The sequence below is a fragment of the Sesamum indicum genome, linkage group LG2 (assembly GCF_000512975.1).
Source record: "Sesamum indicum cultivar Zhongzhi No. 13 linkage group LG2, S_indicum_v1.0, whole genome shotgun sequence".
Lineage (NCBI taxonomy): Eukaryota > Viridiplantae > Streptophyta > Magnoliopsida > Lamiales > Pedaliaceae > Sesamum > Sesamum indicum.
In genome coordinates this window covers 8,020,607-8,036,270 of record NC_026146.1, presented here as the reverse complement: position 1 = coordinate 8,036,270, position 15,664 = coordinate 8,020,607, and the positions used below count along the sequence as shown (strand labels likewise).

The following is a 15,664-nucleotide window of genomic DNA, read 5'->3' as shown; positions in this document are numbered from 1 at the left end:
TTATTACATTAATTTGTTATGTTCAGTACGGCTGTTAAAAATAAAAAAAATACATAATAAATAAGAGTATAACGAAAAATATACTAAAATTTATACGGTGTTAAGGTGGACTACTGGAATGGGAATGTTTGAATTATTCTAAAAATTAAATTGGGTTTTTCTTGACTATAAACCTAACATAGAGAAATTTACAGAATTTTGGTAAAACATAGGAGATTTTATGCAATTTTCCCCTCCCAATTAACAATGTTAATTAAATCATAGTTAGTCACAATCAAATGATTAGGTGTAGACATGCATAAGTTAATTAACACTTCCTCATCAATTTTTAGCAAGTCTATAAGGGGGATGTTTCACAAACCCTAACTCAGATTTGAAGTAATTTCTTTATAAATATATGTACTTTAGCCTCCCTCATGAGTTGTACTTGGCCTGTTTTTGGGCCCCATTGTGGACTCATGAGGTTAGTTTACAAACAAGTTTATGTACAATTATTAATAATTTGGTATTTTACAAAATAAATCAATAGAAAAAACCAAGTCAATACCTTGCTACTATGCTTTATCCCTTTGCCATTGATATAAATATGACACCAAATTTCCAGTATTTTTCCAAGCCAAACAGTTAACTTCCTACCTAGAAACCAAATTCAGATTGTATTCCCACTTCAAAAACCTTCTCTTTTTCTGCTTCATCATCTTCCCAACACAGAAAAAGAGATGGAAATTTTTGGAGCTTTTCTTGATCAAGAATGGGAATCGCTGAGCAGCATGTTCTCCACTGGGGAGAACCCTGATTTCTTGCTGCATTGCAACAGCAGCAGTAGCCTGTTTCCTAGTAACGGTGAATTCCCATCGGCCGCTGCTGAGAATGTGGCAGCTGGAGCTGATGAGACTCCGTTTTTCCCCGTTGATCATATGCTTGGCACTAACTTTTACTGCATTTCTCAAGAAAGCAGCATTAGCAGCAATGAAAATAAGCAGCTGCCTAATGGTCTCAACTTTCCTCATCATGATGATTTTTCTAGCAATAGAACTGAGCCCGTGAATTTTTACGCCATGGACTGCAATAACGTTGACAATGCAGTAATGGTGCCGGTGTTTCCTGACGATGTGATGGAAGAGATTCTCCATTTGAAAGCAGAACCGGAGCAGCCCACAGAAACTGCTGATTCTTGCAAGGAAGTGCAGCTCAAGAGGAAGTATGAAGCATCAGGGATTCAGATCAAGGATAAATCAATGTCGGAGGATTATTCATCCAAGAAAAAACCTCGAGTTTCCAAAGTTGTAAGAGATTTGAAGTACTTCTATTAGTAGTTTTCTTCTACAACTGTTAGTATTTCTACATCATTTTATCTCATGGAATGGTATTACTTGATGCAGGAGCAGAAAAATAAGTCGAAAAAGAACAAGAAAGGGATCTTGCAGGATAGGGTTGATGAAGCAGAAGAGGTGAATGGTGGAGGAAACAGACAGAGCTCAAGCAGCTGCAGCTCTGAGGATGATTCCAATGCTTCTCAAGAACTGAATGGAGGGTCGCCTTCCGAATCCAAAGTCTCGGCCTCTCTGAACTCCAATGGGAAAGCAAGAGCCACCAGGGGTTCGGCAACTGATCCTCAAAGCCTTTACGCAAGAGTAAGAGAGAAATTACATAAGAAGATAATTAGATAAATACGTTTTAAGGTTTTACGGTCATATAATATAAAAAAATACTCTCGGCCTGCAATCCGTTGAGTCGTGTCTTAAATTAGAGACTCTCCCAATGGTATGATATTCACGGAAAATCTGTAATGTAAAACACGACACTGCGGGAGGTGTTGTGCAAAACGAGGAATTTGATTATAATCGGTCAAACTTCAGGAGCGTCAATGTAATTCCCGATAAAGAATAAGATGACCTCATTGTTTCAAAACGTAAGGTTGATTTGCTTTGAATTCATCCTAAATTATGTCTGTTTTCCATTTCTCAGAGAAGAAGGGAAAGAATTAATGAGAGATTGAAGATCTTGCAGAATCTTGTTCCCAATGGAACAAAGGTAAAAGATTGTTTTTTCACTTAAGAAATTGGGGTAGAATATTATGATTTTAATTTTATGAAGTTTTATGATTTGATATGATCATAACATAAAAGCTTGCAATGGGATTTATCAGGTTGACATTAGCACAATGCTGGAAGAAGCCGTCCACTATGTGAAGTTTCTGCAGCTTCAAATCAAGGTAATATTTTTGCTTAACCAAAGATGAGAATGATAATTAATTATCGATACTCTTGAAGTTTGAACATATTATAAAAAATCTCGAATTTTCAAAAAAAGAAAAATAAATACATAAACACGTTGCAATTATATCGTCCATGTTTAGAGAAAAATCTATACTATATATAAAATATTATTGTAAGAAATTTAGTGTAATTCATCAAAATTATTATTATACTTCTTTTATAATATACCTAAGTCTCAAAGGGCATATATCCATGTGATTATCATTAAATGGAAAGGGATCAGTACTTCAATCATTAAATGAAAAGGGTTATGTTAGATCATATTATTTTATATTTTATTAAAAAGTTTGTGGTTCTAATTTTCCTTCTTTTTATTTTTTGACACAGTTGCTAAGCTCTGATGATCTGTGGATGTATGCTCCTCTTGCATACAATGGAATGGACATTGGCATTTATCAGAAGATTTCTCCAAATCTGTGGCCTTAAAATTAAGCTGCTGATTTTGAGTTCTAGAGAAAGACGATTGAGTTTGCTGACTTGTAAACAAATGAGGCTATTTAAATTTCGGCCATCATGAGGAGTAATTCTCATTTTCTTGTATAAACAAAAAAACAATACACAAGTAAATTGAAAAAGATTAATTTTTGTGCATATTATTGTGGAAGGTATTGTCCCGAGTCAAAAGTCAAGATATGCGTGAATATACCTCGGTATATACGTTTAAATGCATTAAGACTACGTACCTGAACTGTTGGCTGCTATATATACGGTGACAAGTGCACTCATAAATACGGGACATTTTTTGAGATTGTATGACAAGAGACCCCGCATCAAATGGTGGAGCTGCATGTATTTGCTCTTGGAAGAGCTTAACTTGATCTCACATACCTTTTCTTTAACTAGAAGAGTCTCCACATACTGATCCACTTGAGATGGTATTTCTAACACCCCTTCTGAGCTTGTTGTCGTCCATTGGAGGTTTCCTGCATTGTGGATTGTCCAGGGGCCACTCTAGATACCTTGGTTCATGGCTTCGAGATTTGCTCCATGACTTTTTCCTTAACGGACTGCATTCTTCACTCCTTACTTCTTTTCGCCTTTGCCTCAACACAAACTCCTTAATGTCTCCTTACCTGATCAACCTCTCAGTTTCATCCTTCAACTGAAAATAGTCCTAAATGTGATGGCCTCTATCTCGGCGGAACTTATAATATAAGTTAGATCCTTTCTTTGAAGGCGTTAGTTGTGTTTTTGCTGGCCACTACAACAATTTTTTCTCAATGTTCAACAACACGTCCACCCTTATAGTGGTTAAGTGTGTGTAGTTGTAGAATCTTTGATACTTTAGTGCTGGGTCTTTTTCAAACTTGGACTTTGCATTATCTTTCTCTTTCTTGTTTTTCTTTTGCTCAGCATCTTTGCAGGAGTGGATCTTCCATTCATTCTCTTTTAGTGTATTCATCTCCTCTTCTTGAACATACTTCTCACCAATAAGGTGAAGCTCTTCCATATCAACAGGAGGATTCCTAGCTAACACAGAAGGCAAGCGTCCTTTCTTCATATCATGCATCTAGATAGAAGCCATTCTATCCATCCTCAAGTTTGGTACATCAAGTACCTTAGTGTTAAATCTTTCAATAAAGTCCCTCAAGGTCCCATCATTTTTCTAACGGATTGTGAATAAGTGGCTTGTTGACCTCTTAGCTTTCTTCTTACTTGTGAAATGATGCAGTAACTTTCTCGAAAGTTGGTTATATGGCTATTACTAGTGAATAAAACCATTTTTGCACATGCCCATAAAGAGTGGTAATAAGTATCCTACAATTTAAAGCGTTTGACAATCCATAAAGTTGCATGATATTCTCGAATGTTGTCAAGTGCTTTTTAAAGTTTTTATCACCGTCATACCTAGACAAGTCAGGGATCTTTACTCTAGAAGCTAAGGCCTCCGCCAGTATTTTTAGGATAAATGGTGACTCCATTTGCAAAACAATATTCTCAGGGGCCACCCCAGGATATCTTAAGTTCTCAATTTGTCGGCTGATGCAATCAACTTGATCGCTCAACTCTCTTATCTCATCCATTCTTCTCTAATCATCATCGCCTTCTAATACATGATGATCATTAATCTCCTTGAAGGAGTTGGATGAAGCCTCTCTAGCATTCTTTCTCATGTTTTATATTGTCAATAAAACACTGTAAAAATACCGACTCACATGTACACTTTGGTAAAACAGTGTAAAAACATAGTGTATAGATATTACTATCGACTTGCTATATAATACTGTTTTACTTGAAAAAAAAAATATCAAATGTGATTAACTCTATAATTCATAACATGTATAATATCTTATGTTAACAGTTTATATATTTGTAGATTGTAGCTAAAAGTACGAAACAAACATCATTCAAATACAATCCCCATTTTAGCTAAAACTACGAAACAAACATCATTCAAATGCAATGCCCAGTTGTAGCTAAAACTATGAAACAAACATAACTCAAATATAATCCCCCAAGCTCCCAAAAGTACATTACATCGGGGACTCAGAGTTTCCATGCTCCTTGCAAGTTGAAAGAGTTGCATAATTATTTTGTTGCGAGAAAGTTAAGTAAAAACAAGACCTGCCATTGATACCAAGTGAAACAGTAGTGAACAAGACTAACTTCTACAACCTTTAGAATCAACCCGATCATCCCATCCTTTTCTTTTTTCGTTTATATATTAGGGATTATAGGAAAAATATAAAAAAATAACTTAATAAGCGAGTACATATAAATAAATTCAATAAATAGAAGAATAAAACAATGCATGCTATTGGCTAAACAAAGTCCAAAATTCACATGCACATACTTGGATGAAATTTATAAGGTAATAACACTTACATGGCTAAAATGGTTAACTGAAAATCTTCCTCATTGATCTTCAAACTGGAGCTACAGTAGCAGAAACATCATATAATCCCAGCATCATCAAGAGCATTGGGAGCATCAGGAGTATATAATGGTGGGGGGCATTGGGAGCATTCGGGAGAGCATCGAGAGCATTGGTAGCATCTGAAGCATTAGGAGCATATGATTGAGAAGGGGAGCATCGAGAGCATAATATGAAGGGAGCATCAGATGGTGAAGGGGAGCACCGGGAGCATCATAATGGTCCAGTATAATCCATGGTGAGGGGGAAGCATTGAGAGCATCATATGATCCAACATCCTGGGGAACATCTGATGGTCAGGGGAGAGCACCTGGGAAAGCCTCTTATGATCCCAAATTACAAAATTGGGATCGACAAGAGCATGTGAAGCAAATTGTGGAGCTTTATCCAAAAGACCAATACAAAAATAATTAAAAACGTAATTAGAATGTTAGATGCTTGAAATGTGGGAATTGAATCCAAAATATAAACATAAAAAAACTTAAAGAGTTAAATAAAATCAAGGTAAAAATTTGTTTAGTTACTTGTAGCTTGTATGCGTTTGTTGTATCTCTTCGACTCACCAAGTTATGTATTTTGCATATTTTTCTACCAACTTATGCATAACCTAACTAGTTTTTTTCGTCATCTTCAACTGCTTCCTATATATATTTGGCACTATGATCTAGTTTTCAATCCAAGTTGACGGGGTGCCAACTCAGGCCTGTGGTAGTTAATAATATTATAGTCGAACATAACTGCAGTGGTGAAGAAAATCCTCTATGGTGGAATATTGAATATTTCATACGACTTCCAACCCATGAAGGTCGAAAAAGTGTGACAATGAAAATGGATCTACTCTCTACTTTATCTTGATATAGTCATTCCTGGTCACACGAATCCGTTCTAGAATAAAAAATTCGAGCGACCAAGAAGCTCCTTTGAAGGTCCTGTTTGAGTTGACTCCATAGTATTTTGTACTCTGGCCAATGCAGCTACTCCCCAAGTGAAGGTATTCAGCTTTGCAATGTTGGTGTCCATCAAGAAATACAAGTAGGGAAGTAGGACCGTCTTGGTATCACAGCAGGGTAGCATGACAGTCTCGATAAGGAAAAGAAGATAACCTCTGATATAACGATCCATGTGCGGATCATCTTGGCACTCTTTCGAAATGCTTCCTCAACCGTTTAAATGGGACTTTAGGCTTGATCCTCCAGTCTCACAGGCAAGTCCCAATAAATCAATACATAGTTATTTTACATTCATATCCCCACAATTGATGGGGTTTCCTTCAACAGGCAAACTGGCACTACAAAAAAATGCGAGATTTATAACTACTTCTTTTAAACGACCATATGGCCATTTCAATAGGAACGGCCTTTATGGCAACTTTGAAACGAAAAACATTTGTTGACATCACGTTTTATCAACAAATGTTTTTCGCAAGAAAAATTTCATATGTTTGGAACAAGAAAATAGTTAGAAAGGTTGTTCCTACATTGTTGTATTCGTAAAGTCGTTACAAAAATTTGATCATTATAATTTTCAACTGCTAGAATAGCTATAAAATTTTGGAATGGCCAAGTTATGCATAAACTGGTAAAAGAATATGTGAAATACATAACATGGTGGGTTGAAGAGAGACACAATGGATGCATACAAGCTGCAAGTAAGTAAACCAATTATTTAACTCTTTTAGTTTTGTTATGCTTACATTTTGGATTGAATTCCTACATTTCAAGTTTCTAACATTCTAATTATATTTTTTATTATTTTTGTAGATATTGATCTTCCGGACATACCTCCACAATTAGCTCCACATGCTCTTGTTGATCCCAATTTTGTAATTTGGGCATCACAAGAAGCTCACCCATATGCTCCACCATCATTATCAGATGCTCCCCCATGATGCTCCAGGTGATGCATATACTCCCGATGCGATGCCCCCCCCCTGCCCCCCCCCCCCCCATCATATTCTCCATATGATGCATATGCTCTCGATGCTCCCCCAAATGCTCCTAATGCTCCACCTTCACCATCATATGATCCAGATGTTGCAGATACTCTTGATGTTACGCCCGGTGCCTCCTCACCCTCATATGATCCCGATGCTGGACATATGATGCTCTTGCTGTTGCACTTTGAAGATCAATAACGGAAGGATTTCCAGTTAAATGTCATAGCCCTAAGTGTTATTACCTTATAAATTCCATCAAAGTTATGTCCATGTGAATTTTAATCTTTGTTTAAATTACTTTTTTACTTTTTCCCTGCAGTCCGCTATAGTACATAGACGAACAAGGAAAAGGAGGGTATGAACGGGCTAATTCTAAAGGTTGTAGAGGTTAGCCTTGTTCATTATTATTTGACTCGGTATCATTGACATGTCTTGTTTTTATTTATCTTTCTCACAATAAAATAATTTTGCAACTCTTTCAGCATGTAGGGAGTATGGAGACTGGGAATTGTCGTTGATGTAATGTACTTTTCCAAAGCTTGGGTTGTATTTGGATGATATACTTTTCGATAACTGGGAATTGTATTTGATATTTAATCACATTTAATCTTTTTGTTTAGGTTATAAAAATTAGTATTATATGGCAAGTATTATTTTTACACTGTGTTTTTACACTATTATACCAATTAACAAAATAATCTACAATAGCACAAACAGACATTAACAAAGTTCTGTCAGTTGGTCAAATGGTATAAAACTAACGACATGTATTGGATGGATGCAAAATAAAAATTACACAACTACATCGTTTTACCAATTGCAAAACTATGAAAGAACACAAGCACAAACAAACATTGACAAAGTTCTGTCAATTGGTTAAATAGCTAAATGTGTAATTTAACCTTTTTATAACTTACCTTTAGTTTTTTTATTAACATTAACAACTTTACAAAATTATATGCAAGTATTTTGATAATTTGATATATATATATATATATATTCTCAACTTTTACAAATCATATTACTATTAAACTAATTAATAATTTATATTTATAAAAATAAATTAAAATATTATACCATAATTTAAATATATTTATAATTATTATAATAATATTTAATATTATTTATTTATAACAATATAAATAAAGAAAGAAAGAGAAAGAGAGAATGTATACTTTTACAATAAAAGAACTTCAAAATTGTTTTGAGAAGCCCACAAAATAAGTCCACAAAACATTCACAAAAAGGCTGAGCAAAAATCACAGAGCATATAGGAAGCTTGTAGCCCACAATTGTTTTGAGAAACCCATGAGGAAGAGACCCAAGTAGCTTCGGGTTTAATGGCAGGCCCATTCAGCCTGAGAAATGGGCTGGTCTTCTCCACTTCGCGGCCCATATTCATATTTTCAAAAAACAAAATCACAAAAATCTTCATTACGTTTGGTTTCATTTTTGGACAATCTCTAAGATAAGATAAAGCACACCTAATGTTTGTCTCTTTGTTTTCACACCTTTTTGTGTGTTTTTTTATTTTTGAACTTTTTTATATATAATAGATATATACAAACTTCTATACATATAAATATAATATAAAAGAAACATGATTTGACAATGAACAGTAATTTTTGTCTCCAAATAATACAATATTAAACATACAATATATATATATATATAATATATAAAAGAGACATGATTTGACAATGAACAGTGACTTTTGTCTTCCAAACCCAACAACAAACATACACCACTTATTTAAAATACCTCTAAAAACCAATCCACACATACACTCTATCTCCAACACATATTTATTTATCTCTATTTTTCTCTTTCTACCTCCAAAACACAAAGCAAAACAGTCCAAAAATAAAACCAAACATAATTAATTAATTCTTCTTTTCCTTCTTTTTTCTTCCCAAGAATTTCTAGAATTTAATTAATTCTCAACACTAATAATTTGGATAAGAATTCTGAGTTTGACTTTTGACTTCAACTTGCCACATCAATACTATTATCAGAAAAAGAATTGGGTTGGCCATAATTTCTCCTACACACACAACATGAGGAAACGATGGTGTCAAACTGAGACTATGACTGCCTAAAATTTCAAGAACTTCCTAATATCATTGACAAAAATGCTAAGTAATTTTTCTGTGATATTATAAATAAGTAAATTATTTTTTTTATAAAAATAATAATAGTAATTTATCTTTTTGTGTTTTTTTAAAAATATAATAATTTATTCTCTGTTATTTTTTAAAATGAAGCAAGTTGCCTCATTAGACAAAAAGGTAAATTGCTTTATTTTAATAGGTATAATGAGATAATTTGTCATTTTTTATCACAGAAAAATAATTTTTTTATCTGTAATATCTCGAGATGTAAATTGCATTAAGCTTCATTATGAAAGGTGGAGATATTTGGAAGTGGTGGGTGTTGGGAGGGTCCCACCTTTATGTATTCTAGAACGACAAGTTCGAATTTCCATACAATACCAGATCAAAGACACACTCACCACATTCAACATGAGGCTATTTTAGATTTAACCACTAAACTCAATTTTAATACTACTTCGTATTGATGGGGTATTACCCCCGTCCCTGGAAAAAATCGAAAAAGCCCTTCACTTTAGGTAAAAAAAATACCCTAGAAACCTTACGATCCGTGCATAAACACACGGGTCGGATCCTCAGGGCTTCGACCTGCATGAGGAATCGGAAAACTATCTATTTAGACCGCCCGATATTTCACCGTGCGATTGAGAACCATGAGCGCCTGGATGAATACATGTGGCCCAGCCTGTACTGCACACATGGGGCCTATAAATACTTCAGATCTGGGTCATTTAAGGTAATATGCATTTATTACTTTTATTTGAATTCTCGAACCGCATATTTCTACCTTGGCTCGAACTAATTTGAGTATCGGAGGGTTTTAGTAGGGGACAAATCCGACTATTTAAAATGTACCTATTATTCCTCAGGACCTATCTACAATATTTGGTGCGAATATATTGTGAGTCCGAACTCATTAAGAAAGGTCGCATATTCCAATCCAAATCAGTAATGATAAAAATAAACTGATAAATTGGAATACGTACTTTTCATATTCTTTCTTGAGGACTGTAAACAACTCCTCTTTGCTTTCCTTAATTTACTTTACTTCTTTCCCAAAAAGTTCTTCCAACAATAGTTTTGTTTTTTAGTATCTTTTCTCCCTTTGTTTCAATGAGGTGCATTACGTCTGTATTTAGGGGATGCTTCACTAAACTTATTTAAAAGATTGGGTTAATTATAGAGCTTTTTGAAAATTCCGGACTAGGGTTTCTGTGAAAAAAGTGTTCGGACGAAAAATATTGATATTAGGAAAAAAAAAATACATAAATTTTTAATTTGACCCCTCATTTTTTCGTGTATAATTTTGTACTTATAAACGGATAAATATAATATATATTTGTATATGGAGTGAGGTTAAAATTATTATATTTTTTTTTATAAGCACAAGCTTATTACATGAGAATATTAAATGGGGCATAAAATTGAAAATTCATGTAAATTTTTTGTTAAGGTCAGTATTTTCTATCCAAACCCTAACAAAAAGGGGTGAGGTGCAAATGGAGAATGTTCGAAAGGGGTGTAAGTATAATATATGAATTTGTTTGGGAGAAAATGTAATTTTATATTTTCAGAGGAGGTCTAAGTGTAATTAACCCTAAAATACTTTATAAGCACGTCAGATTATATTTTTATTATTTCAAATATTATGTTGTATTTTGTACTTTATTTAGCATACGCACGCAACTTGTATAAAATCTTCTCTTAAATAAAACAAATCACGTAATTTTCGTATACATGATGTGCATATGTCTAATATTAGAATAGAAAATGCAACAGAATTCTGAAAAAAATCCAATCTAATTCGTACAAAATCAGATCAAGAAACTTATAATATTTTAGTATTGACAATTTTGTCATTTCTACGATCAAAATCGAAGGAGCTTGTTAAAATTTTTGAAATAAATTGAAAACCCCTTACAAAAAAAAAAAAAAAAGAGTTTGCTCTCTCAAAATTTTACCAAACGTCTTTCAATATCTTATAAATTCTCAAACATCTTATAAAATAATTTAAAAAACTTACAAAACTCACCAAAACATTCTCAAACTCAATCAAGCTATAAATTGGTAAAAGCATTTAAATTTTATTCTTAACTTGTTTATTAATAAAAGCTGACGCAGACTTTTAGTCAGGGATAAAAAGCCGTACTGCGAATAACACATGTTCAATTAATGAACATTGGCTAAATGAGACTTTAGCTAATGTTTTAGGTGAACTATATAAGAGAATTACTCCTCCTTACTCCATTGACTAAACAAAGAAGAATCATCACCACACCAATCTAATACCCGACATTCTTATCCTTTTGAGAAAGCAGGGAGGCCAAACAAAAAAAATTCGGTAAAAAGAATCGGATCCATATAATTAATAAGTCAGGACGTAGATTCAGTTAGGGTGGGCGTCGGATCGGATTTTTTGGGTTCGATTTTTTGGGTCAGATATCTGAAAAGTCGAGTAGTGTAAAAATGAACCTGATCCCAAACACGATTAAACCAAGTACCTCATTAGTCGGGTTCAATCCTCCATTTTTTATGTTGTCAATTCTTCATTTTTTCTTTTTTAGTTCTCCAGTTTTTTCTTTTTCATTTTCTAAAGTTGTTTTAAATATGGTGTAAAAAATGGTAGCCCATTTTCTTGAGTTGATTTTAATACAAAAACAATATATATATATATATATATATATATCTGTGTGTGTTTAAGACTTACTGTTACTTGGAGACAAAGTGGCCGATGATGGAAATGGCAAGCCGCGAACAAGGAATGGCTTATGCCGAGCGATGCCGCCGAACAGTGAACGGCAAGAATGGTGAAAGAAAATATTTTCTCTATCTAGGGTAAAAAAGAGGGGTGAAACTTGATGTGAAAAGTAAAATAAAAAAAGATGAAGAAAATTGTTAGGTTACTGGGTAGCCTAAGCGGGAGAGTGGAGCTGAAGAGTACATAATTTACTTTTTTTCTTTTTTATCGAATACCCGACCAGGTATTTGTATAGCAATATTATACTCAATATTCGATCCGATATTATTTAATCAATTTTCAAATAAAATTGAATCCGATTAATTATTTGACTCGTCAAATCCAAACTCGATCGAGTCGGGTTGGGGCCCGAAAAATTCGATCCGCGTGCCCACCCATAGGCTCAATCCACCAAATACCACAAGAAAAGAAATTACTATTGGTTGCAATATTAATGGTTAGGCTAAAAATTAAATAGTTTTTTCACAATGAAAAAATTATTTACTACAGTTAATTGCCATGATAAAAAAATATTTATCATAATCAAATAGCTTAGCCACCCTCGCGAAAACTACGTCTAACAACTTTTGCATATATGATTATAGTCAATAATTATTTACTACAATAATTTATTATATATTAATTATATTAGTCATAATTAAATAATATATTTTTTTATAGTATACTTTAATAATAATTCGAACCCATGACGTAAATACGACAATATTTCGACTTTAACCATTGTATCATAGTGATTGTTGGCTTACGATGTAAACGTGTGAGCGTTCAGTTATTGCACTTTACCTAAAAAAGAGTACACAAATTGGACCAAAATGAAGGCAAAAAGTCCAAGTCATGCATCAATTTGCAACGTGCAAAACCGCAGCCCGTCTGTGTAGATTCATGCACACTTCCACAATAACAAGAGACTGAAATACGTCCAATTCCCAACTTCTCCAAAGGAGTAAAAGTCATACGGCTGCTTGCCCAACTCCACCTGTTTTATTACCAAAATTTCTAAGTTTAATAAATGAAACCTCTTAGTTATTACTACAATTCTAATTGTAGAAAAATCTCAAAGAGCTACCTAAGGACTGAGTCACAATTAATGAGCTTTTCGGTGCCGTTAGGGAGGCTGAGGTTACATCAACAAGTATAGAATTATGAATCGAAATTTTACTAAATGTATGAGTAAATTTATTATTATTGACTATAGTCATATATTTCCCTAACAATGACGGGCTATGGGGCAAGTGCTCCTACAAAAAGAGCAGGTCGTCGTATGCCAACCGGGACACCGAGTGGGAACGGCTCATTTGCGGCCCTTTTTGTAACGTGGAAGAGTTGACTCAAAATGGGTAGAAGAAGGGGAATCCGAGTGAGGTAAGATTGTTTGAGGTGCAATTGCAATAGAAGACCGCGTAGGAGTTTTGACTTTGACAAAGTCCAGTAGACTTCCTAGTCGTCCTCACTTGCTCAAATTGTTCTCTCTCACACACTACACACACCACCCTACTCTTCCTCTCACCTACCCTCATCACTCACCAGCTTCCACTTGGCCCTCAAGCAAACGTGTTCCTTTGCCCACATGTCTTATTTCTTCTTCAGTAAACCGTCTCACTTTCCCAACACTTGTCACGCAACTTCCCTCCTTTCCCCCTTCCCTGTATATAAATCTCTACTCCCGCTCTCAATTCCATAACTTAGAACAATTCTTCTCGACAATTACTTGCAAACAAGTACTTGGAGTTCTTCATCTTTGGTTGATTATGGCGCTTGAAGCTTTGAACTCTCCCACTACTCCTCCGCCGTCGTTTCAGTTTGAGACCGCCGCCCTCCGCTATCTAGAGCCGTGGACTAAGGGAAAGCGATCCAAGCGTCCCCGCAGCGTAGAGCGCCATGAGCCCACTGAGGAGGAGTACCTCGCGCTCTGCCTTGTCATGCTAGCTCGAGGCGGTGGCGCTGTCTCAACTTCCGCCGCACACCCGCCGGAGCAGAAGGAATTGCAGATGCAAAGCCGTGTTCCGCCACCACCGTCTGTGGTGCCGCCGCTTGATTCGTCCAAGTTGATTTATAAGTGTTCGGTTTGTGGCAAGGCTTTTGGGTCGTACCAAGCTCTGGGAGGCCACAAGGCCAGCCACCGGAAACTCAGCGTTGGTGGTGGCGGCGGAGGAGACGAACAGTCCACCACCTCCGCCGCGACAACTACCTCCTCAGCCACCGCTGGGGGCAGCGGGAGAACCCACGAGTGCTCCATCTGCCACAAGTGCTTCCCGAGCGGGCAGGCCTTGGGAGGCCACAAGCGCCGCCACTACGACGGCGGCGCCCCGAGCAATAACAACGGCGGCACCGGCAGGTGCTCCATCTGCCACAAGTGCTTCCCGAGCGGGCAGGCCTTGGGAGGCCACAAGCGCCGCCACTACGACGGCGGCGCCCCGAGCAATAACAACGGCGGCACAGGCAGCAGCGCCGTGACTTCATCAGAAGGCGTGGGTTCTACTGTTAGTACCCACCGGGAGTTCGACTTGAACCTGCCGGCTTTGCCTGACTTCTGGCGGGGCTTCGGCGGCTCCGCCGTTGACGACGAGGTGGAAAGCCCCCACCCGGCAAAGAAATCACGCCTTCTGCCGCCGGCGAAGTTGGAAATCCTTTGAAGAACATTCGCAGAGCTGCAGAAATCAGGAAAATTCATAATATTGGGAATTCAACCTTTGTCTTTTTATTTTTTATTTATTTTTTCTTTTGAGGGGGATGGATGAAATTTTTTGTGTATATAGATTTGGTACTCATTATTTAATTTATTTATTTATTTGGTAAAAATATTAATTTTTCGTCTTCAATCGTATTACTACTATCATTAAATTAGTATTTGATGTGTATATAAAATACGGCAAAAATTCTACTTAAATAATCAGTACAATATACGGCAAAAAAACATTGAAAGTGTCATGAAATTCAATTAACGTTTTATAAAGAGCATTACTTCAAATGTGTATGTACAAAAAATTATTGATATGATATAGTGATAGTTATTTACAAATATATATATATTTATATATTAATGAATATTAATTAACTACATGTGATATATACAATGGTTCCTGACGGTGGTTTTTGCCAGCAATCAAAATATTAACCGTAGTTAAACATTATGACAAATACGGTTAATGACCAAGACTTTAGTGTTTGTATTAATTTGATATAAAAATATTTATTATAATTTTTAACTCGGAGCTAAATCATAAAAATTTGTGTAGTGTTCGTCCCAAAAACCCACCATGTTGATTCTGTTTTTGTTTTTTAAACGGTAATTATATAATTATATTTACATTTCAATAATTGAAATAAGTAAGTGATATATTAGTTCGATAAATACATTAATATAATAAAATATTATAAAATAAATTATAATAAATAAAATAATATATCAAACATGCGGTAGAATTCGAATTCACGAAATACAACTTATTTATAATACGTCAATTTCAACAAGTTCTCACATCATTGATTTTGTATGCACTGAAGAATTCTTAGTGAGGAAAAATTCCGGTTCGCATCTGATTCGACGAAATCTAAATTAATTATATAGTAAGTATAATACATTTGTTGTGTAATTGATATACAGTTAAAGAAAAGTGACCAATCACATAATAAATATACTAATACTCCTTTTCTAATTAATTTGATTCGACGGCTTAACGGTATTTGATTGAGGTTACATGGTGG

The 15,664-nt window shown here is 35.2% G+C and overlaps 2 protein-coding genes across 4 annotated transcripts; both read left to right on the top strand.

The window, feature by feature from the left end:
* Window positions 720-2,755, top strand: LOC105155858 (transcription factor bHLH54). The gene is made up of 6 exons (XM_020691935.1): window positions 720-993; window positions 1,087-1,286; window positions 1,383-1,634; window positions 1,969-2,034; window positions 2,150-2,215; window positions 2,607-2,755. Exons 1-6 carry the CDS (start codon window positions 720-722, stop codon window positions 2,703-2,705), a joined length of 957 nt encoding a protein of 318 aa, XP_020547594.1. The 3' UTR covers window positions 2,706-2,755.
* Window positions 13,601-14,677, top strand: LOC105155595 (zinc finger protein ZAT10-like). 3 transcript variants are annotated; one of them, XM_011071489.2, is made up of 2 exons: window positions 13,601-14,186; window positions 14,295-14,677. In XM_011071489.2, the coding sequence occupies exons 1-2, from the start codon at window positions 13,708-13,710 to the stop codon at window positions 14,590-14,592; spliced, it is 777 nt and encodes a 258-aa protein (XP_011069791.1). In that variant the 5' UTR covers window positions 13,601-13,707; the 3' UTR covers window positions 14,593-14,677. The 3 variants fall into 3 exon arrangements, with proteins under 3 accessions (XP_011069791.1, XP_020547722.1, XP_020547723.1); XM_020692063.1 differs by having other exon boundaries at window positions 13,601-14,294; window positions 14,403-14,677; XM_020692064.1 differs by having other exon boundaries at window positions 13,601-14,294; window positions 14,379-14,677.